Here is a 21,877-nt window from a genome sequence, read left to right on the forward strand (position 1 = left end):
TTCATTACCATATGAATGAAAAAACCCTGAGAAGCATCATGACTTACAACTAGTGCTGCTACTAAACCAGCATTGCCAGATATATTGGGTTCTATGTACAATGACATCTAGGTAAAGAGGCTGAGACTTGGAGAAGTTCGGCAGAATTTCTAGGAAGAAGGAACCAGTGATGAAACTCTGACTCGGATTCCCCAAAATACCAAGATAGTCACTGTATAATTTACTAAGAAAAGATGCTCTGTGGTCAGGCTTCAATAGGATCAATCCCCTGGATTTGAAAAGAAGTAGGTGTAATTGCACTGTCATACTTTCATATACTCACAAAATCGTGTACATCTTCCTAAAAAAATGTTGAACACAATTTCAATACATTTTTAATAATTTCTTTATTTAAATTCCATGAGAAAGAGTTCGTAAGTTTGGTTACCCTTGTTTTTATAATTCAAGAGTTTAGCAACCTAGGGGGCTAATTTGCTTTTGCATTCAATTCAACTATTTATCTTAGTTTTTTTTTTTTTTTTTTGGGTGGGGGGGGGGGGTAAGCAACTATTGTTCTTGGTATAAGCGAGAACATTTGGAAGCTGAAGCTGAAGCTTTGAAGATAAGGTTTGCAATTATCTGAAGGATTTGGGTCTTCATTCCATCATTTTGGAAGGAGATGCAGAGAATCTGGATTCTTGAACTGAGTACCGGAATAGGGTGGGTACTAGATACTGGGTAGTTATTTGACAAAACAAATAAGATTGTCTAAGGTTAAAGCTGTTGGATTGGAATCTTTTAGCTTGGGAAGTGATTGGATAAATTAGAATCCACAATGAAGATTATAGGTCTTTCTAGGGAAATCATTCTATTGGAATCTTCTTTCTAGTTTTATTGACTTGGTAGTTTCACTAGTTTGGTTCACAAACCGTTGGGATGATCTTATAATTACCAGACGAAATGTTACCGCTTCTAGAGATACTACTAAACTGTTGGGGTACTTCGGAATTTCTACTTTTTCTGGCATTAGTCTCCGATGTTCGTCCCTCCGAGTTCCCAGCCCAGAAAACTCGACCAACACTCCCCCCAAAGTCAAAAGCCCATAGCCAAGAAGGCAAGAAACTTCTGAGACTTCTTTGCAAGGGCAGAGATAAATTCTTTGTTGGTTCCAGGTTTTAACGTGCATAGATGGTCGATGAGTTGTATGTGTAATGATGATCGTTTCACATTGAATTTCACCATTTTTTTTCTCGCTGCGGATATTAAGAAGCTCACCATTATCTAGGCTATTTCACCCCTTCAAATTCTAATCTGGGTAAGACGTCATTGTTCCATTCTCATCAAACATAGGCTCAATTTTATGTAGAAGAATCAGAAATTGTATTGTTTTTCATTTTTCTAGCAGAATTCACATCTGGGTGTACTTATTTTGTCAGTTTTCTAGCATTTCTGAAGAGATTTTAATATTCCCGAAGCAGAAGAAATCCGTTAGTCATTCGCACTTTCTCCCTAAAATCTCGTCTGGGTATTGCTTGGTTCCTCCGTTTTCGGTGACAATATAGAATAGATTCAATGCTATAATGAATACCCAATCATTTGGGCCAGGGAGTCCCAGGTCCTTCCCTGCTTACCCAAGAGGGGACTTCGATTTAGAATCCGGAATCGCCCGAAAAATCCGAAAACAAAAGAGTTCTCTATCAGATCGAATGAAAATGTTTAAATCGATTGGCAGTAGCCTTCAGTACTATTACAAGTTGCATCCACTTGTGGTATTCTTTCTTTCACTGTCATTTGGGGTGACCGTTTTGATCATTCTGTCCGTGTATGAGAGCCGGTACCGAATCGTGAATGCTCCAAGGAAGTTTGATATGAGATTTGAATCATATCCCTTTTCAAAGCTTCAAAATCTCGTAATGGTTGCTGGCCATTCAGTCTATACGAGTAGCAGTTGTGGGAAGGCTGATCAGGAGGATTCATGGTACCTGGAATCTTATCAGAAGAATCCAGGCCAAGCTGCTACTTTCCTGGATCATATAAAGGAGGGAGTTGAGATTGCGGCCAAAGATGAAGGAGCTCTGCTTTTATTTAGTGGTGGAGAGACTCGGAAAGATGCTGGTCCTCGTAGTGAAGCACAGAGTTATTGGGCTGTGGCCGAATCGAAGGGCTGGTTTGGTGAGTAATTTATTTTTGACCTCAGAACCAATTTTCTTGTTGCTTTTTTTGTTCTGAAATAATTCATCTTGACTACAACATCAATGAACAGTCGAATTATCCAGTTTCAATAATTCATCTTGGATTTAGTTCTGCTCATTTTTCTTACAAAACGGTGGTTATTTTTTGTTCCATTTTTGTGGTTCTCTAGTAGGTGTTGTAAGTCATGCATTTTTTTTATCAATAACTGTGAAATTTCATTTAGAATCAGGAAAGTGTACAAACAATGAATATAAGAAAGGGGACGTAAGATCTCTTAACTCCCCCTCTCCCCACCCAGCGCCCAACATTCTTACAGTTTACAGCTGAGCCCAAAAGAGATTGTCTCTACCCGTGCCTTGTTTTGCTAATACATCAGCAAAACAATAATAAAAATGTATGCTAGATTTGTGTGATCACTGATTAGTATTCAGTGAAGAGCTCAGTCTAACAAAGTAAAAACCAGTTAAACTAGTTCCTTATATGTTATTGAATGGTTCACCCAGACAAACTGAAGCTATTTGGTTCTAGCAAGTTATTTTTAATCCTAATTATGCAAGCTCCTGGCAGCAAATCAATTCAAAATTCAATCCATGTGTTTATACTTTTATACTTTCTAGGAATGGTTTTTCAAATTAGGCTTGGTCTGGATATTATGAACCAGAATGAACACTTTTTACACCACTCCTATGTCTGCGTTGAAAAGCACTAGTTGCAAGCTTGGAATGTAAATTCATTCTGATTAAATCCATCTGATTTGAGCAGATGATGAGATAATGCCATTAGATGTTCTCTATTTCATTCTGACAAAGGGTATCTTGTATTAAATGGACAACTTACAAACAAGAACAACAGTCATCCATACAGGGGCATTCTTGATATATGCTTTACCTTGCTTATTTCCCAGTTGTAACTGAACTGGGAAACCTTAAGAAAACTAATAATATAAAGGCTACTTTTTTTTTATTGAAGAGAAAGAATCAGAACATATATATATATATATATCGATGTAATCTTGGTTATCTGCTGCAAGGGCATTTTTGTCTTTTCCTTTTTTATTATTATTGTATGGACACCCTAACATATAAATAGAAGGACTGGCGCCACTAGCCTAGATTTTTTGGGCTCCAATCTTCTCTTCTCTCTTCTTCTTCTCCTCTCTTCTCTACTTTTCTGATCGAAATCATGGTATCAGAGCAGGACAGTGCTCTGTAAAAGGATTCTTGTCTGATCGAAGCCTTTACCAATTGCATACCTGGACTGGGAATGAGGAAGACAAGTTCGACCTTGCCCTGAGAACTGTTTGGTGGACCCTGTTCTGTCATCTTTAAACAGAAACTTGGAAAAAACACTCTCAGAGATCAGCAGATGATTGACATTGACTGAGGTTTTCTTAGAGGTCGGTGGGTGGTTGTTTTTTCTTCTTCTCTTCCATTCTTCTCTGGACTGTAACTGCCAAAAGTCAGTCGAACTCATCAGAAACATAGACTGAAGTGTTCTTATTATTGGTTCTTTGGTACTGTTACCAAGAACATAATAAAATCTGCCCTAGCCGAATGGTGTAGGCCTGTTTAATTGCTTCTGTGGGTCGGTGATCCAAATCTGTGTGGGTGAAGAACCTGTGTAGGTCATGTGTGACCTGGTTCAGATGGAAAGGTGCATCAGAAGAGCTGTAGATGTTATGTGTGGCTTAAACTACCCTTTGGGAGGTTGGTTAGACCTGTGAATCTGTGACAGTAGGTGCTGTGTTATTGTGATTATAGTTTGTTTTAATCTTATAATGAGGGCTGTGTGTTTTTTGAGTGTGTGGACTGCGGGAGAAGGGTTGTAGGTCTGAAACTTCTGATAGCCTTTGTTATGGCCTCTGATGACTCTGCAGCTTCTGGAACCTCATTTAATCAAGGAGGAATGAACAATAGTCCAGACTCTATGAGCTTTCCAACAACTATTACTCCTTTAGATGGCAGAAATTATTTGGCATGGTCTAAGGAGATGCAGCTGTACATCACAGCCCGAGGAAAGGCAGGGAATATCAATGGAAAAGTGAAGGAGACTAGGGCTGGTACTGCTGAATATGATAAGTGGGACCAGGAGAACTACATAATTATGTCATGGCTTTTGACTATTATGCTACCATCAGTTAAGCAGAATTTTATGTGGGCTGAGATAGCCAAGGAAATATGGGAACAAGCAAGACCAACTTACTCCCGTGCATAGACACTATGCTAGAATCTATCAATTGCAAGCCAAGTTTGCAGCATGTAAACAAGGGAAATGAAGCTTATCCACCTACTATTCTACCCTCACATCTATCTAGAAAGAGTTAGATTACTATCAAAACATTGATTGGGAGAGTGTGAAGGATGCCAAAGCTTACAAATAGTTAGTTTCACAGCAGCAAGTGTTGCTTTTTTGCAGGGGCTTAATCCCATGTATGAAAACCCATTCGAGTTCAAATTTTGGGCAGCAAGGATCTTCCTTTTGTCCAAGAGGTGTATGCACTAGTTCAATCCGAGGAAAGTAGAAAATCTGCCATGAATCTCCCGAGGGGGAGACTATTGCTTTAGCCGTAAGAGGTAATGCCAATTCAGCAAGAAAGGGATCTGGTCAAAAAAGGGTTGATGATAAGGATAGACTGTGGTACACTCATTGTCAGAAATCCCAACACACATGGGAGACGTGTTGGGAATTGCATGGAAAGCCGAAGTGGGCACAAGACCTAAGTAAGAAACCAATACAAGAACAGAACAAGAAACCAAATCAGAAGTTCACCTTGGCTAACTTGGCCTCTCATGAGCCACAGAGTGGATGTACTATTGTGAGCTCCCAAGATTGCCCCCTAGTTCTGATCTCAAGGAAAATATTATCAGTGCCTTCCATGACCATTTGGAACAATATGGTAGGGCTCTCACACAAGCAGATTCTGAACCCAATCCTTCAATCTCTTATGCTTCTTCCTTAGGTAACTTAGCTTTTGCATTCCATGTGTCTATTGATGCCTCCGAATCTTCATGGATTGTTGATTCTGGTGCTTCCAATCACATGACTGGTAGGTCAATATTTTTTCAATCATACACCCTTCTTTCTAGCAAAGATATAGTGATGTTAGCTGATGGATCCTTCTCCTCCATTGCTGGTCGAGGATCTATATCTTTGCCATTTGGCATACCTCTGTCAAATGTTTTACATGTTCCAAAGTTGCCTATTAATTTGCTATCTATTAGCATCATTACACACTCTTTGAACTGCTCAGTAACCTTTTCTCCTCAATCTTGTGTCTGTCAGGATTTGGCTTCTAGGAGGACGATTAATAAAGGGAACATTGTGAATGGTTTCTATGTGTTGGAGAATAAAGTTGGTCTTGCGGCCTTAATATCTTTGAGTCAGTCAAATAAGAGTCAGGTTACTTTGTTTGGGTCATATGTCCTTTAAGTCTTTGAAGTACTTGTTTCCAAAATTGTTTAAGTCAGTGTTAGTTAATGATTTTAGTGTCAAGTGTGTCATCTAAGCAAGCATTGTAAAACTTCATATCCTTTATGTAATAAAAGATCAGAAGTACCTCTTTCCATTATGTATTCTGATGTTTGGGGACTTGTAAATATTCCAACGGAGAATGGCTACAAATATTTCATATCTTTCATTGACAACTTTGTAAAGAGACTGGGCCGAATGGGCCCTAACAGCCTTTCGTATGATATCCTTTATTTTATCTTTTATTTTATGTTGATGGGCTTCAATTAATGGGCATGTTTTTTGTTCTTATTTTATTTTCTTTATGTAACTACCAAGTTGGCCGCCCACTTAAGGGTATACTTGTCATCATCAATTTTTAGAGATTAATAAAATAGGGTTAAAGGAGAAGGGTGATTGATTCGACTTCTTCTTCTCTTACCTCTTCTCTTCGCCATCTTCCTCTCTTATACAATTATTCAGACCTGTTCTATTCTGCTAATCACTAAGTTTAATCTTGATATTAGAGGACTGATTTACATCTTGGTATCAAAGCAGGTTCAATTCCTCTTCCTTTTTCTTTGTTCCTGTACACTCTAAAATCAAGAGAGTGTATGGAGAGATAGGTTCTCCATGGTATAGAGAATCACTTGCCTAGTTGGTAGAAGGGTTTGGAGAGTTTAGTTCTGGCCAGATTTTGCCAAGAAGTGATGTTGTTTTGCTGTTGCCCAAAACCCTAGCCGACTAGAGATTTTCGAGGTTACCAGGAAAGGTGAAGCTTGGGTGTGGCGCTCTGTGCTTGGAAGGTGTCTTGTGACTGCTAAAGGAAGGCGGTTCAGGGTTTGGAAGAGTTTTTGGGTTAGTCTGGTAGGTGCGGCAGTGTCTTCTCTCTTCCTCCCATGTGCTGGACGGAGCAAAACCCTAGTTTTTCAAGCACCCAAGTTCTGTTTTGACTTCAAGTAAGTTTACATAGACAAAATTTTCTGTTCTTTGATTTCCGTTTGATTAATGGAGGCATACGGAAGTGAGTTCAAGCAAGTGCCAGTTTCTGGACCTGATTCAATAGATTTCGTTTTAAATGGTGTTACCACAATTAAGCTAGATGGGACGAACTATCTTGCTTGGGCGCAGTCTATAAAAATCTATATTTGTAGTAGAGGAAAACTCGGGTATCTCATAGGCAGCAAGGTGAAACCCGAAGAGACAGACCCTGAATTTGAAAGATGGATGCAAGAGAACTATACTGTTATAGGATGGTTAGTCAACTCTATGCAACCCCATATAAGCCAGTACTATCTCTGGATGTCTTTGGCTAAGGAGATATGGGACAGTGTAACTGAGACCTATTCACAGAAACTGAATGTAGCTAGAGCATACAAATTGAAAAGTGATGTGAAGAACCTGAGACAGGGGGAGAAGAGTGTGGCAATCTACTACTCTATACTAAAATCCCTATGGTAGGAAATTGATGTTATGGAGACAGTGGTATGGGAGAGTAAAAAGGATGCTGAAATGTATAGAAAGCTAATGGAGAGAAATAGGGTGTTTGAGTTACTCTTTCACAGGCATATGCTATGATAAGTAGTGAGGAGAGTAGGCGGCAGGTGCAGTTGCAAAGTCCATCTACAGAACATTTTGCACATGCAGGAATGAAACCAAAGGGCCCTACTGAGAAAAGAGAGTAGATGTGTGAATATTGCAAGAAACCACGACATACAAAAGACACCTACTGGACGCTTCATCCTGAACTTCTTTCTAATAGGTTTAAGAACAATAACAACCCTAAGAAGGGCAGTCAGGTGGGAAAATCCAAGACTGCTAATGCTGCTACAGTGCCTGAAGGGGGAAGTAAGGAAAGCGAAGAAAAATCAACTATTGAGCAGTTGGCTGCAATAAGCTGGATTTTGAGAAGTATGGGAGGCTCCTAAATCACCTGGAAGCTACGGTTTCTTCAACTCACCCTTCCAACAGTACATCATCTTCATCGGCTTTTGCTCACTCAGGTACTCGTGCTTCTGCGAATCATGCTTCAGCTTCAGGTAATCATAAAATCCCTTGGATTATTGATTCCGGTGCATCAGACCATATGACCAGCCTATCTAACCTGTTTTGATCATATCACCTCCTCTCTGGGAAAGAGAAAATATCCCTTGCCGATGGGTCCCTTGCCCCCATCTTTGGTAAAGGTGATATAAATACCTCTAACACCTTGTTCTTATCTTCTGTTCTTCATGTCCCTAAGCTTAACAGAAACCTCTTATCTGTTAGTAGCTTAACAAAGTCAATGAATTGCAGCATAACTTTCTTTCCCACTCATTGTGTTTTTCAGAACCTGCAGTCTTAGAGGATGATTGGGAGTGGCCATGAAGCGAACAGAATATACCCGCTGGACACACCAGTTCAAGTTTTGGGACCACCTCATGGAGTTGCCTTAGAGTCAGTCGTGTCAGAGTCTGTTAACAAAATTTTATTATGTCATTTTCGGTTTGGTCACTTGTCCTTTTCTGCTTTGAGTCATCTGTTCCCAGATATGTTTAAAGGAGTGTCTTTATCGAGTCTTCATTGTGAATCATGTGAGCTGGCAAAGCATTGTAGACATTCATATTCAATTAGCAATAAAAGATCATTTTCTCCTTTCCATATTGTTCACTCTGATGTGTGGGGGCCATATCACATTCCAACCATGGGGGGTTACAGGTACTTTATCCTTTTTATTGATGATTATTCACGTTACACTTGAATTTATCTCATGAAATCCAGGGATGAAGTACCAGTTATTGTGAAAAATTTTCATGAACTCATCCTCACCCAGTTTAATACCCATATCAAAATATTCCGCTTTAACAATGCTAAGGAGTATTTAGAGAGAACCCTCTCCACCTATCTTGAAACTTTTGGGGTTATTCATCAAAGTTCTTGTTTCTACACTCCACAACAAAACGGGGTGGTGGAAAGAAAGAATAGGCATGTGGTTGAGGTTGCCAGATCCTTCTTATTTGCATCCCATGTTCCTATAAAGTTTTGGGGAGATGTTGTTCTTACTGCTACCTTTCTGATCAACCGTATGCCCTCCCGGGTCCTTGGCTTTAAAACCCCTTTTGGTCTTCTCTTCCCGGATGAGGATCCCTTTTCTCTTCCTCTCCGTGTGTTTGGGTGTACTTGCTATGTGCATATTCATAGTCACCAAAGGCACAAGTTTGAACCTAAGGCTCATAAGTGCGTGTTTCTGGGATATGCTTCCACAGAGAAGGGTTATTGCTATTTTGATCCAGTTCGTGGCACCAATTTTGTATCTCGGGATGTCGCCTTTGCAGAGTTGACTCCCTTCTTTAGTATTCCTCCTGAGGGGGAGAAATCTGATGAGTACTTTGCTATGTCTCCAGCTGTTCCTCTTCCCATCCCTTGTGTGTCCAGTCATGGGGTGTCCACCTCTTCCATTGGACTTACCCCTGATGTCCTTGCTCCTCCTCCTGCTTCTGCTCCTGCTCTCCAAAGGTGGTACCAAAGACAGAGATTCAGACATGTGCAGGTTGTTTCCACTCCTTTAGAAGAGCATCTTACCACTCCCATCATTCCTGAGGAAACAGGTCAGCCCTCCACTGACCCATTTTAGATTGTTCCAGACCTTGACCTTCCTATTGCTCTTCGCAAGGGCAAGCGGAAGTGTACAGCCCATTGTATCTCTAAACACTTATCTTACAGCCTTCTCTCCCCTTCCTACTACTCTTTTCTTGCCTCTGTTTCTTCCCATGTGATAGTCGGGTCTGTACCGGAAGCTTTATCTCAAGCTGAATGGAAGGAAGCTATGATGACCGAACTTGATGCATTGCATAAGAATCATACCTGGGATATTGTGGACTTGCCGGAAGAGAAGGAACCTGTGGGTTGTAAATGTGTGTTTACTATTAAATATCACTCTGATGGCTTTGTTGAGAGGTTTAAGGCTCAGTTGGTTGCTAAGGGTTACACCCAAATGTATGGCATTGACTATCTTGAGACATTTGCTCCTATAGCTAAGATGACTTCAGTCAAGGTTTTACTTTCTCTAGCAACTACTTTTGACTGGCCCCTACACCAGTTTGATGTTAAAAATGCCTTCTTGAATGGAGAACTGCATGAAGAGGTCTATATGACTCTACCTCCAGGAGTGTATGGGAAAGAAATGAAATGCAAGGTGTGTAAACTACACAAATCTATTTATAGTCTCAAACAATCTCCTTGGGCTTGGTTTGAGAGATTTCGGGCTGCTCTTGTCTCTTTTGGCTACATTCAAACACAATCTGATCATACACTGTTCTTGAAGAGAAATGACTCTCTGGTGACCTTCTTGATTGTTTATGTTAATGATATTGTGGTCACGGGTAATGACATTGAAGAGGCTAGTAAACTAAAAGCATTTCTCAACTCTGAATTTGAAATCAAAGATTTGGGAGATCTTCGGTATTTCCTGGGCATTGAAGTTGCTCGATCTAAGGATGGTATATTCATATCTCGGCGCAAATATGTCCTTGATCTTCTTGCTGAAACTGGTAAACTTAGAGCTAAACCCATCTCCACTCCCATTGATCCTAATCATAAGCTTTCTGCCACAGATGGTGAACTTTTGTCTGATAAGGGAGTGTTTCAGAGACTGCTTGGGAAGCTGTTATACCTTTGCATGACTCGGCCAGATATTTCCTATGCAGTCAGTGTTATTAGTCAGTTTATGCATTCTCCCAGAGATACTCATCTAGCTGCTGTAGAAAGGGTTCTATGCTACTTGAAATGTACTCCAGGGAAGGGTATTCTATTTGCTAAGAATGGTCACATGAAGCTGGAAGCCTTTACTGATGCAGATTGGGCAGGATGTATTGATGATAGAAGGTCCACCTCTGATTATTGTGCTCTGGTTGCTGGGAATATTGTGTCTTGGAGGAGTAAGAAACAATCAGTAGTTGCTAGATCCTTAGCTGAAGCAGAATACAGGGAAATGGCTCATGGTGTGTCAGAATTACTATGGCTACGATCCCTTCTAGAGGAATTGGGGGTGGACTACGAGAAACCAATGATGCTCTATTGTGACAACTAAGCTACTATCAACATTGCACATAAATAATCATGTTCAACATGACAGAACTAAGCACATTGAGATTGATAGGCATTTCATAAGGGAAAGAGTCTCTTCAGGAGAAGTTTGTTTACCATTTATCACATCAGAAGAGCAACTAGTTGATATCTTGACCAAGGGAGTTCCTAGGAAGAAATTGACACACTATATAAGCAAGTTGGGCATGATTGACATCTATGCTCAGCTTGAGGGGGAGTGTAAAGAGACTAGGCCGAATGGGCCCTAACAGCCTTTCGTGTGATATCCTTTATTTTATCTTTTATTTTATGTTGATGGGCCTCACTTAATGGGCCTGTTATTTGTTCTTATTTTATTTTCTTTATGTAACTACCAAGTTGGCCACCCACTTAAGGGTATACTTGTCATCATCAATTTTTTAGAGATTAATAAAATAGGGTTAGAGGAGAAGGGTGATTGATTCGACTTCTTCTTCTCTTACCTCTTCTCTTCGCCATCTTCCTCTCTTATACAGTCATTCAGACCTGTTCTATTTTGCTAATCACTAAGTTTAATCTTGATATTAGAGGACTGATTTACATCTAACTTCTCTCGATATACGTGGGTGTACCCTATGCACTCTCGGGAAGAAGTTCCTAAACTTGTGAAAGCTTTTCAACGTATGGTATACACACAATTTCAAACTGAGATTCAAAATTTCCAATCAAACAATGCCAAAGAGTATTTTCATGGTGACCTGATAGAATTTTTTGAAACTTGTGGTTCTCTTCATCGTAGTTCTTGTGCTAGAGCCCCTCAATAGAATGGGGTTGCAAAGAGAAAGAATCGTCATCTTCTAGAGGTTGCTCGGGGGTAACTGATACACATGAATGTTCCCAAAAGGTTCTAGGTGGATGCTATCATGACTGCGGCTTTTCTTATCAATCGGATGCCATCTTGTCTCTTGGAGTACATGTCCCCTCATCAACTCATCTTTCCTATGTCTCCATTGTTTCCTATCCCTTTATGTGCCTTTGGGTGTAAGTGTTTTGTTCATGATTTGTCTCCTACCCGTGGTAATCTAGATCCCAAAGCCACTATTTGTGTTTTCCTTGGATACCCCCTCTACCAAAAGGGTTATTGTTGCTTTGACCCCATTTCTAGAAAGTACTTTGTATCCATGGATGTCTCCTTTGAAGATGTGCCTTTCTTTCTTGCTTCTCCTCAGGAGGAGAATTCAAGCAAGGAGAAACAGAAATAGGTTTTATTGCCCTCTCCTCCTGACCCTCCTCCATTTTGGGTCTTTCGTAGATAGTGGTACAAAAGTCAAGGCCGGGGTCAACAAAGTTCAATAAACACAAAGCATCCTGAAGTTGTGCAACCTATGCCATCGGACGCTTAGGGGTTGAATCCATCACCACATCCAGGTACTATCGTTCCAATTGATATACCTGAACCCATTGATATTGACACTTCTAATTGTGATTTGGATCTTCTTATTGCTAAGAGGAAGGGTGTCAGATCATGCACCACACACCACCCGATGGGTCATTCCTTATCCTTTGAGAATATTTCACCCTCTTTCCATTCTTTCCTCTCTACTATTGACAGTGTTTCCCTTCCTAAGAGTGTTGCAGAAGCTTTACTTGTTCCTGAGTTGACAGATGCAATGAAGGAGGAAATCAATGCCCTTCACAAAAATGGCACGTAGGAGTTCGTAGATCTTCTTGAGGGAAAGGAATCTGTAGGGTACAAATGGGTATTTTGTGTGAAACATAAGGTAGATGGCACAATGGAGAGGTACAAGGCTTGACTAGTTACAAAAGGTTTTTCACAGGTGTATGGAGTTGATTATGCGGAAACCTTTGCCCCTATAGCAAAAATGAATTCTATTCGGGTATTCCTCGCTTTAGCAACAAATCTAGATTGGGAGCTTCATCAACTGGACATTAAAAATGTCTTTCTGAATGGTGGCTTAGAAGAAGAAGTGTACATGACCCAACCTCCAGGTTTTTGTGCTAACGGAAATGAGCAGAAAGGCTGCAAATTGAAGAAACCTCTATATGGCCTAAAATAGTCTCTAAGGGCCTGGTTTAGTAGGTTCCACAAGGCAGTCCAACAGATGGGTTTTAAGTAGTGCTAGTCTGATCACATACTCTTTGTGAAGAGAGAACAAGGAAGAATGGCAGCCTTGATTGTATATGTCGATGATATTATTATCACCAGTGATTGGGATCCAAAGATGCAGAGATTGAAGAGATTCTTGGCCACTCAATTTGAAGTGAAGGATTTGGGGCCTTTGTGTTATTTCCTTGGGATTGAAGTTGCCCATTCTAATCACAGTATCTTCATCTCCTAGAGGAAATATATCCTAGATCTCTTGAAAGATATGTAGAAGCTAGAGCAAAACCTATTGACACTCCTATAGATGTAAACCACATGCTTGGGGACTGCAACGATAAGACCGTAGAAGACACAAACCAATATCAAACATTGGTGGGCAGACTTTTCTACCTATCTATGACAAGACCTGACATTGCGTATGCAGTGGGAGTCCTTAGTTCATGCATGCTCCCAGGGCCATACACTTAGAGGCAGCAAGTAAAGTTCTTAGATACCTGAAGAAGTTCCCTAGGACAGGGCTCCTATTTGGAAAACATGGAGCAAATCACTTTCTTTCCCCTTATCTTTTTTTCCCTTCCCCTTTCCCTTTCCTTTTCTCTTTTTTTTTTCTTCTCTTTCTTTTTCTTTCCCTTCCCTTTCTTTTCCTTTCCTTTTTTTCTTTTTTCTTTTTTTTTTGTCTTTTTATATAAGATGTGCATGAGATGCATGAGGCGTATACCTCTAGCACGACTCATGTAAAAAGCGCATGAGGCGTATGCCTCAGAGGTGTCAGCGCCTCTAGCATACACCTCAGGGCGTTTTGGGAGCGCCTCGCCTAGAGACGTGCCTCTCCAAGGCGTACGCCTCCCATGCCTTTTAAAACACTACTTGCAGACATCCTTGCCAAAGGATTAAACTCCATGCGGCACTATAATCTTTGTGACAAGTTGGGGATGATTGATATCTATGCCCCAACTTGAGGGGGAATGATGTAATCTTGGTTATGTGCTGCAAGGGAACTCTTGTCTTTTCCTTTATTATTATTGTATGGATGCCCTAACATATAAATAGAAGGACTGGCGTGGGCAGCCTAGATTTTTTGGACTCTAATATTCTCTTCTCTCTTCTTCTTCTCCTCTCTTCTCTAATTCTTTTTTGATCCATATATATATAAGCTACTTTGACCACTAGAGCTGTATGTTTTTGAATTGAGCACAGTGAATTTCACCGGGATCTCCTATGGATGTATGTATAAAATCCCGAAATCACATAAGTCTTTTAGATTCTTATTTGTTTGCACTCTTTTCTTTTGTCTGTTTTGGTTTCTTTCATAACACATTCACAAAGTGAGAAAGGCATCATGGGACACTACCCGGCATTTGTTTCCAATTGATGGTGTTAGAGGAGTTCCCTTGAACCGTTAAGAAAGTAGGTTGTGTTTGGTTTGAAGGAAAAAAGTAGGGAAAGGAAGAGAGAAAGGTAGGGAAACCTTTACAAACCTTGTATAGGTTTTCCTACCCTTCCCTACTTTTTCCTTCAAACCAAACATAGCTGTAAGGTATAACCTTTTAGTGATTCAGATTCCAAACAGAGGGCTCTAATCTCAACTTCAATGGAACAAGTGTCACTTGTGGGGAAAAATGCCATAGAATACTTCAATTGGCCTTGAGGAAAGCACCACCAATGTGCATCCAGATTATCCCTAAAGCTTCCATCAAGCTGAAGTCTGTAGTCGCCATAAAAGATGGATGGAGAGTAGTTCTCCTTATAGGCTGGCTCCCAGCTGGCAGAAGGCTGAAGAATCGTTCTCATGTCATCAAAAGAAATCCCATCAAATTGTCTAAGCCAGCATCTAAGTTCTAAGGTTCAGTTTGGAAGGAGTACAAATACAAATATGTACAGTACAAATAGATATAAAATAATACAAAATACAAAGTTTTGCACTCTACGTATTTGTATTTGTACTCCTTCCAAATGGAGCCTAAGCAAGAAGAGGATATAAGTATCTAGTCTCAACACTTTGAAGGACAGATTTAAAATTTTTAGTGTCTCTCCATGACTGGAAGTGTTTTAAAAGTGCAAGGGTCCTTTGCACCTGAGGCACAAGGTGCAAGGTTAAGTGCGCACCTTTTCAAAGCAAGGCACAACATTTTTAAAAATTTCCAAAAAATAAAAAGATAATAATTAATTAAAAAAATGCAAACTTAAGTTTCAAAAGAAACTAAATGTTTTAAAAAATCTGATTAGCTCAAATTAAAATACATAAGCACAACATAGAAAATATTCAAAGTGAAAATTTAGAAATGAAGTCAAACATAACATATAAGACATATTCAAGCGCTCAACATTTCAAGCATATGAAACTTTTAATCTATTTAGTTCTCTCCCAATTCCATTACTTCAGGTAGCCAATTTGATTTTAAACATTTTGCATTCCTAATTCCATGAGATTGGTCCTTCAGCTCCATAAAGACCCCTTGAGGCAAAGTGATGGTCCCAAATTTTTAACCTGTGATTTTGGCGCACATGATTGGGCTCCATAAAGGCCCCTTGTGATTTTGTTGAAGAATGTTTCATATTAACAAGGATGAGAAAACAATACTTGCAAAAAAGGAGGTTCTTGAAGCACTGGCAAGTGAAGCAAGCAAGTGCACACCTAAGCATACTAACAGTGCATCTTTTCTAAGGGGCTATTCTTGGGTTCAAGTGAGGGACATACCTTGAAATGTGCCTCACCTGTGTGCCTAGGCATGCCTAAGCTGCACTTTTTAAATCACTGTGTTAGTCATATTTCTGTGACTTGAGTGGTTTTATGGATGGAAACAGCTTTGAGATAAGGAAAAAAAAACTCCTGATTTTACCAAAGCTTGTTTTGCAAGGATTATTAGCAAAGCTTGGCTTGCAACCAAGACAAATTTCATTCAACCTTTACCAATACAAAAATTATATTTAAGATTTACTTTTCTCTTACTACAAAATTGGTTGGTTGTTTGCAAACTTGTTTTTGTGGTGGAATGACCGAATGATGTTAGTAAGATTAAATTAATTTCATAGATTTTGTGGATGCAAATACTTTGATATTGAGAAAGAACCTACATTGGCTTTGACCTTATATAGTCCTATTGAAATCAAACTTCAACTAGTTCTTTTTAGGCAATTAAGGCCTGTCCAAGGTCGGGGAATGCTTTTAAAAATCATGAAAGAACCACTGGTCTACATAGGACCCATGGGTACTAAACTTCTGTCAGGCAGAGATTCTTTCTTTACTACTAGGTTTACAATTTGGTAGATCTTTGGCGTGCATTCTCCAATGATTTGGAGGGAGATTCCAAATTGGTAATAGGATGATGAATGAACAAAGAGGGGACCTTAGTTCCTTAGACATTATAATATTACATTAGAGAAGAGTTGAGGTCATTCATGTCTAGATCAAATTTCTTTTTCAGGTAGGTTCAAAGATATGTTTACTTAGTAGAAGGTGAATTGGCCAGAAATGGCATAGTGGGGAAATGATGCATTGTAGTCCTGCTGTTTAGGGAATGCAGTTGTGTGTAATGGGGAGCTTGTCTGTTGACTAGCCAAGGGGTAAAAATTGTTTCAAATTGCTGTGTAATTTGAATTACACCTTGTTGGTTTATTAATAAAGTCTGATCTCATTACTGATAAAAAAAGATTGACAATAGCCTCCCAAATAACTGAGAAAGATCCCATTTCAACCTTGAGACCTATATAATCTAAAAGGGCCATTATGCCAATGATTGTCCTGGCTCTCTTGGGTTTGGAGACAGGTAGAATGGACATGGAACTAAACCTTGGATTTTTTTTTCTTTTTGTCTTCATTTTCCATTGCCCAAAGTGGATACTCTTAGACTCAAATCCATATTCTCACACTTATCAGTCTGAGATTTTACCATTGCACCAAGCAATTGCCATTAACATGAGACCTATATAATTTCATATTTTGAGACTGTTGAAGATCTAGTTTGTCTATTCACCACATGTTGCATTCTGGGTTAGATTATGTCACTGGTACTAAACATGTTATTATACAGTACTATATGCTGGAAGCATAGGATCTCTAGCTATCTCACACCCACTTTTAAGAATTTGCCAACTCCGGACCTGCTGCAAACACTGATGTCTAAAACGGGCTATGTAACCAATCACTAGTGAACAGGCTAGTGTTCAGTAAACATGAGATCCACATGGGCCCATACCACATGTGGGTCTCATGTGTACGAAACACTGGTGTGTTCACTTGTGATTGGTTACATAGCCCATTTTACATGCCATTGTTTGAAGCAGATCCCGACTGTATTTTTCTAAGCACATCTTATCTTAATCTATGTATACTGTACATTAGTAGCTTGTTTTACTTTTAGGATCTGTTTAACAACAGTTTTTCAATATTAAGCTTCCATATTTCTTCATTTATCAACATCTTTAATTCTTTATCCAAAACAGTCACTCTCCTTATTCACAATTCTTGATTGGAGTTTGTGCTGCATAAGCAGAAGTATATGTTTATGATTTTTGTGTTTCTTCTTTATGAGTGGTTAATTAGTCTGTGACCAACTAATTTGAATTCAAACCTGTTAATTAGTCTATGGCAGTTTTTCCATCCACCATAGAGCTGATTATTTTCTTTTGACAATCTATTTGAAGATTGTTTAAGCTAAAATTGGATCTTTGCAAGTTGTAACTCAAATGGCATGATTCAACAATTTCTGATGTCTTGTGCTTGAACAGTGTGCCACTTGTAGGTTCCATTATTTTGCAACAGTTTTGAGGAATTGTGCATGAACACACGACACAACTACTCATTGTTGCATGTATTGTGATTTCTGATTGTTCTTCATATATGTTGATGGCTATATAGTGCATACGGAATGGTTTTGTCCCTAAAGAACTCTCAAATCATTTCCTCTGTTTTAATACCATTTTGTTGAAAACATGAAACTGCCAACATCTTACTTTCAGGAACTCTACAAGAAGGTAAATGACTCCATGTAAATCATGTATGCCTGTGAATCCTCAGAGTTACCATTAGGATATTGGACATAGTTGTTCAAATCATTAATACCTCATTGGATGTTTGTTAATACCTGAACTTTTTTGAATAAACTGTGAAACATTTATGTGTACATGTTAAACCTTTATGGAAACCTGTTTGGTGCTCTTCTGTATAATATTAACTTTGGCTGTACCTCAACTTTATCATTTTCATATTCTGCATTCAAATATGGAAGCCAGTCATTTTTTAGGTTAAGACACCAAGAATTCCAGATATAAGGTGGAGAGGCTTATGCCTCATTAACCCTTTTATTGTTCTTAATGAAAAAATGGATTAGAGTGACAAAATAGATTTGTAAATTTAGGAAAGTTCATCAAACAAAAAAGGGAAAAGAATGCTGCAACTTGGGACAGGATCTTCTCCATTGACCATCTTGCAAATAAATGGATGAACATGTGTTGCCTATGTGGTGACAAGGAAGAATCTGTCAAGTAGATCTTGATTCATTGCAAGACCATATATGAAATTTGGACCCACTCTATTTTGGTCATCCGTAGGTTATCCAAAAGGATCTCCAGGGATTAATATCATTTTGGAAGGTGAATGGTTCTTCCCTTTGCCCTCTGCTGGTCCATTTGGAGGGAAAGAAATAGTAGGATCTTTAAATCAAAGTTGTCTGCAACAAGGGCAATTATCAGCAGGGTGCAATTACGTCTTATCTGATGGATTGGAGTTCTTAAAGCCTTCACTGGACTCAATTGGAAAAGCTTAGGATCAATGGAACAGATTATTTTCTGGTTTAATTTTTGTGTTTAGGAGGGCTTTAATGTATATTCTTCACATATAATTTTCTTGCTATCTCTGCGTTGTATAGCTCTACAATAAAAATGACAATGAATTAAAAAATTTGGAGGTTTGAAATGTAGCTTGAACCTTCTACCTGTTTAAAGAAATCTCCAATGTGAATATCTAACTTCGTCTTTGAAACTATTTTGGCTTTGGTAAAATATATAGTTTTTGATATCTGATTTGATTGTTTGTATGTTTTAGGCAAGCAAAAAGATGTAAGATGGAGGTCACTGACAGAAGAGCATGCAAGGGACAGTTTTGAGAACCTTCTATTTAGTGTGTGCAGGTTCCGGGAACTTACTGGTGTATATCCACATAACATTACTGTAAGCCCCCCATTCTGTTTGGTAGAGGCTTTTGGCCTTTATTTCTATATTCTTCATTTGATTCTGTCTAGAAAGGTGGCCTACTTAAAGAATGGACAAGAGTGGCATGTGCTGGTAGTAGCATTCTAACAACATAGAGGATTTGAATGATTTTGGTGCTCTTTTGTCTGGCTAGACATACACATACTGTTAATATTCATGGTTAATAGACCTACTATAGTATTTACTATGTCCTGGTGAAATTAATGGCATTTGTTTATTTTTTATCCTTAACTGAAGTTCCTGAGAATGCTACAAATTTGTAAGATATTGAATTTAAGGGCGTTGTGTCCATAATTGCTTAATCAAAAATAAATTTACCTGCTTTAAAGTCTCAATGAAAATAAAACAAGTGTCCCATCCTTGTTTGGACCAACTATTTTTTTTTTATCAAATTAATGAAGTATCTTTAAAATATAAAGAAAGTTTTTCACTAGTACGTATTAGGTAAGGAAGGAGTAGAACAACCACATTGGTTCTCCACAGAGATATACTGAGCCTTGCAGTTAAAAATCGTACAATCTCAGTCAAGTTGTAACTCTATTTTTTTACCTAAAATTTGGAAATTCAGTTTTTGCTTCCATTCCCAAAATTTTGCTGAAGCTCAGTCTTGTCAAGAAATCCCAACTTTCACTTTTTTATGAGTTCTGATTTTTATTTGCATTTGGAAATCAGGTCGTGAGTTATGATTTCAAGGAACAGAGGTTTGCTCACCTACACAGATTTGCAATTGGGTTTCCAGAGGAAAGGTTCTTCTTTTCTGGAACCCCAACTTCATCAACATCAAAGGAGGCAGCAGTCAAAGGTGAAGCAATGGCAAGGGCTCAGTTCCAGGAAGATCCATATGGCTGTTTGGGTTCTCTTCGCCTTAAGAAACTCAGGCGTGATCCGTTCCATCGATCAATCCCTTACCCTAATGGATGTCCTGAGCTAGAAGGATTATTCAGATACTGTGGTGTAGCTCCTTATCCAGGAACCCTTCCTTGGGCTCAATAAATGTAACATTAACCTTTTTCTCTCTCCCATTGATCCATAAGATGGGAAAGGCATCCTAACCATTACACCACATAGGCTTTAAAGATAATAAGCACTCAGTTTCTCCATCTTTCTTCTCTTTTCCATCTACTAATACTATAGGAGGACAAAGCAGATGAAGTTTCTTACTGAGCTGCTTGTTGCAGAGAGATTATGGCTGAGGAAATTTGAGCTCGTCCTTGTTATTGAAACAAACTTACCATCAATATATAACATCATTGATCCTTTGAACTTTGAGCCTGTAAGGAATCTCAAAAAATTGTTTTTTTTTTTTCTTGGTTAAAAGGCACCGTTGCAAGGAATTGTTTAAACTGTGTAACTTCTCAAATTGGACATGAACGTCATGAAAATCTGATTACGCCTTACAATTGCCCCTTTCATGTTATAACCTCTGCATGGCAAAAGTGTAAAGAACATTGGATTTGTTCTTTTCTTGTTATAACCACTACATGGAAAAGGACAAATTTTGTTCTTTCATGTGAAATAAACGATCATAGTTGTCAAGACGGGCGCCTAGGCAACAAGGCACCCTTTGAGGCTCACCTCGCTTAATTGCCTAACAGTTTTCTACTTCCTACTATAATTTTTTTTTTATTCATTCTTTTTTGAGATTATAATTATAAAATAGACATTATTAAACTAAAATAATCATTTTGTGTGTTTATATACTAATTCCTTTTTATTATTTTCTTATTTATTAGGGTTTAATCAACACAAACATTGTTAAATGTTGTATTGAACCCTCAAAGACTTAAAAAACCTAAACCAATAAGGAAGAACTAAAAATTTTATCTAATCAGCACATTTTTCTCTACCATATATTCTTCTTCTTCTTCTTCTTCTTCTTCTTCTTCTTCTTCTTCTTCCAATATTTTTTATTTTCTTCTTTTTCTATAACAAAAATAAGGGTTCAGCTCCAATATTTTTTGAATTTTATTTTCCTTCTTCCTTTTCTTCTCATGAATATGTTGATTTCCTATACTTTAATATGAAATTTATATTTTTCTTATGAAAATCATGAATAACTATTAAAGAAATATGGTTTTGTACCTAGGGAACTACCCTAGGATCTATGTTTTTAACATAAAAAATCCATTGCTTAGGCGATTAGGCACCCCCTTGTCACTTAGCCTCACCTTGGCGCCTTGAAAACTATGTAAACGATTATATGTAAAAGTATAGAAAACATTAAATTTTGTATTATAATTTTACCATTCATCTGAAAGTAAAATAGGATTTTTTTACAACGTTTCCTCGTCTCCCATCTCTGCAGATTTTGGTGCTCCAGCCGTCTGTTTCACTTCACCTTATATTATTAGATTATGGAAACAAAAGAAGCAGCTTGTCCACATCACAACTCTCCACTTTTCCTTAGACCCTTTTAAATTTTTTTTTTTTTTTTGAATTTTTGAAGACATAGAGCGTTAAAAGTATTGGTCTCTTCTAGTAACCAAGAAATGGCATCCCTCTCTTGTAATTTTATCCATTCAGATGGATGGCTGCTGAAGTGGCTGAACTGAATTTTTGAAGACATAGAGAACGTTCAAACTGTGATGGTATCTTATTCTAGTAACCAACAAATTGCAAATCTCTCTCTCTATATACCGAACCATGGGCAATTTTCTGAAACCAAACCACTCTTACCGGTTTTTGCATTTTCCAAACCTAAACTGAACCAGTACCATAGGTTAATTGGTGGACCGGTTTAGTTCTTTGGTTGTTCGGTTTTTTATATTTATAACATGTATTATAAATAAATAAATATATATAATATAACATATATTTATTATAAATAATAAATGATATATAATATATGTATATAGCTATACTACTTTAAAATGTACGAAT

At 38.3% G+C, this 21,877-nt stretch overlaps 1 protein-coding gene across 1 annotated transcript; it reads left to right on the plus strand.

Annotated features, from left to right (window-relative positions):
* Nucleotides 1-851: 851 nt before the first annotated feature.
* On the plus strand, nt 852-20,260 carry LOC148851669 (uncharacterized protein C57A10.07-like). Its single transcript, XM_088942415.1, has 4 exons — nt 852-1,294; nt 1,416-2,151; nt 18,831-18,955; nt 19,670-20,260. Exons 2-4 carry the CDS (start codon nt 1,560-1,562, stop codon nt 19,988-19,990), a joined length of 1,038 nt encoding a protein of 345 aa, XP_088798541.1. The 5' UTR covers nt 852-1,294; nt 1,416-1,559; the 3' UTR covers nt 19,991-20,260.
* The last annotated feature ends 1,617 nt before the right edge of the window (nt 20,261-21,877 follow it).

Source organism: Nelumbo lutea, chromosome 5 (assembly GCF_056320005.1).
Source record: "Nelumbo lutea isolate HS-2025 chromosome 5, American lotus-T2T, whole genome shotgun sequence".
In the NCBI taxonomy this organism is placed as follows: Eukaryota; Viridiplantae; Streptophyta; class Magnoliopsida; order Proteales; family Nelumbonaceae; genus Nelumbo; species Nelumbo lutea.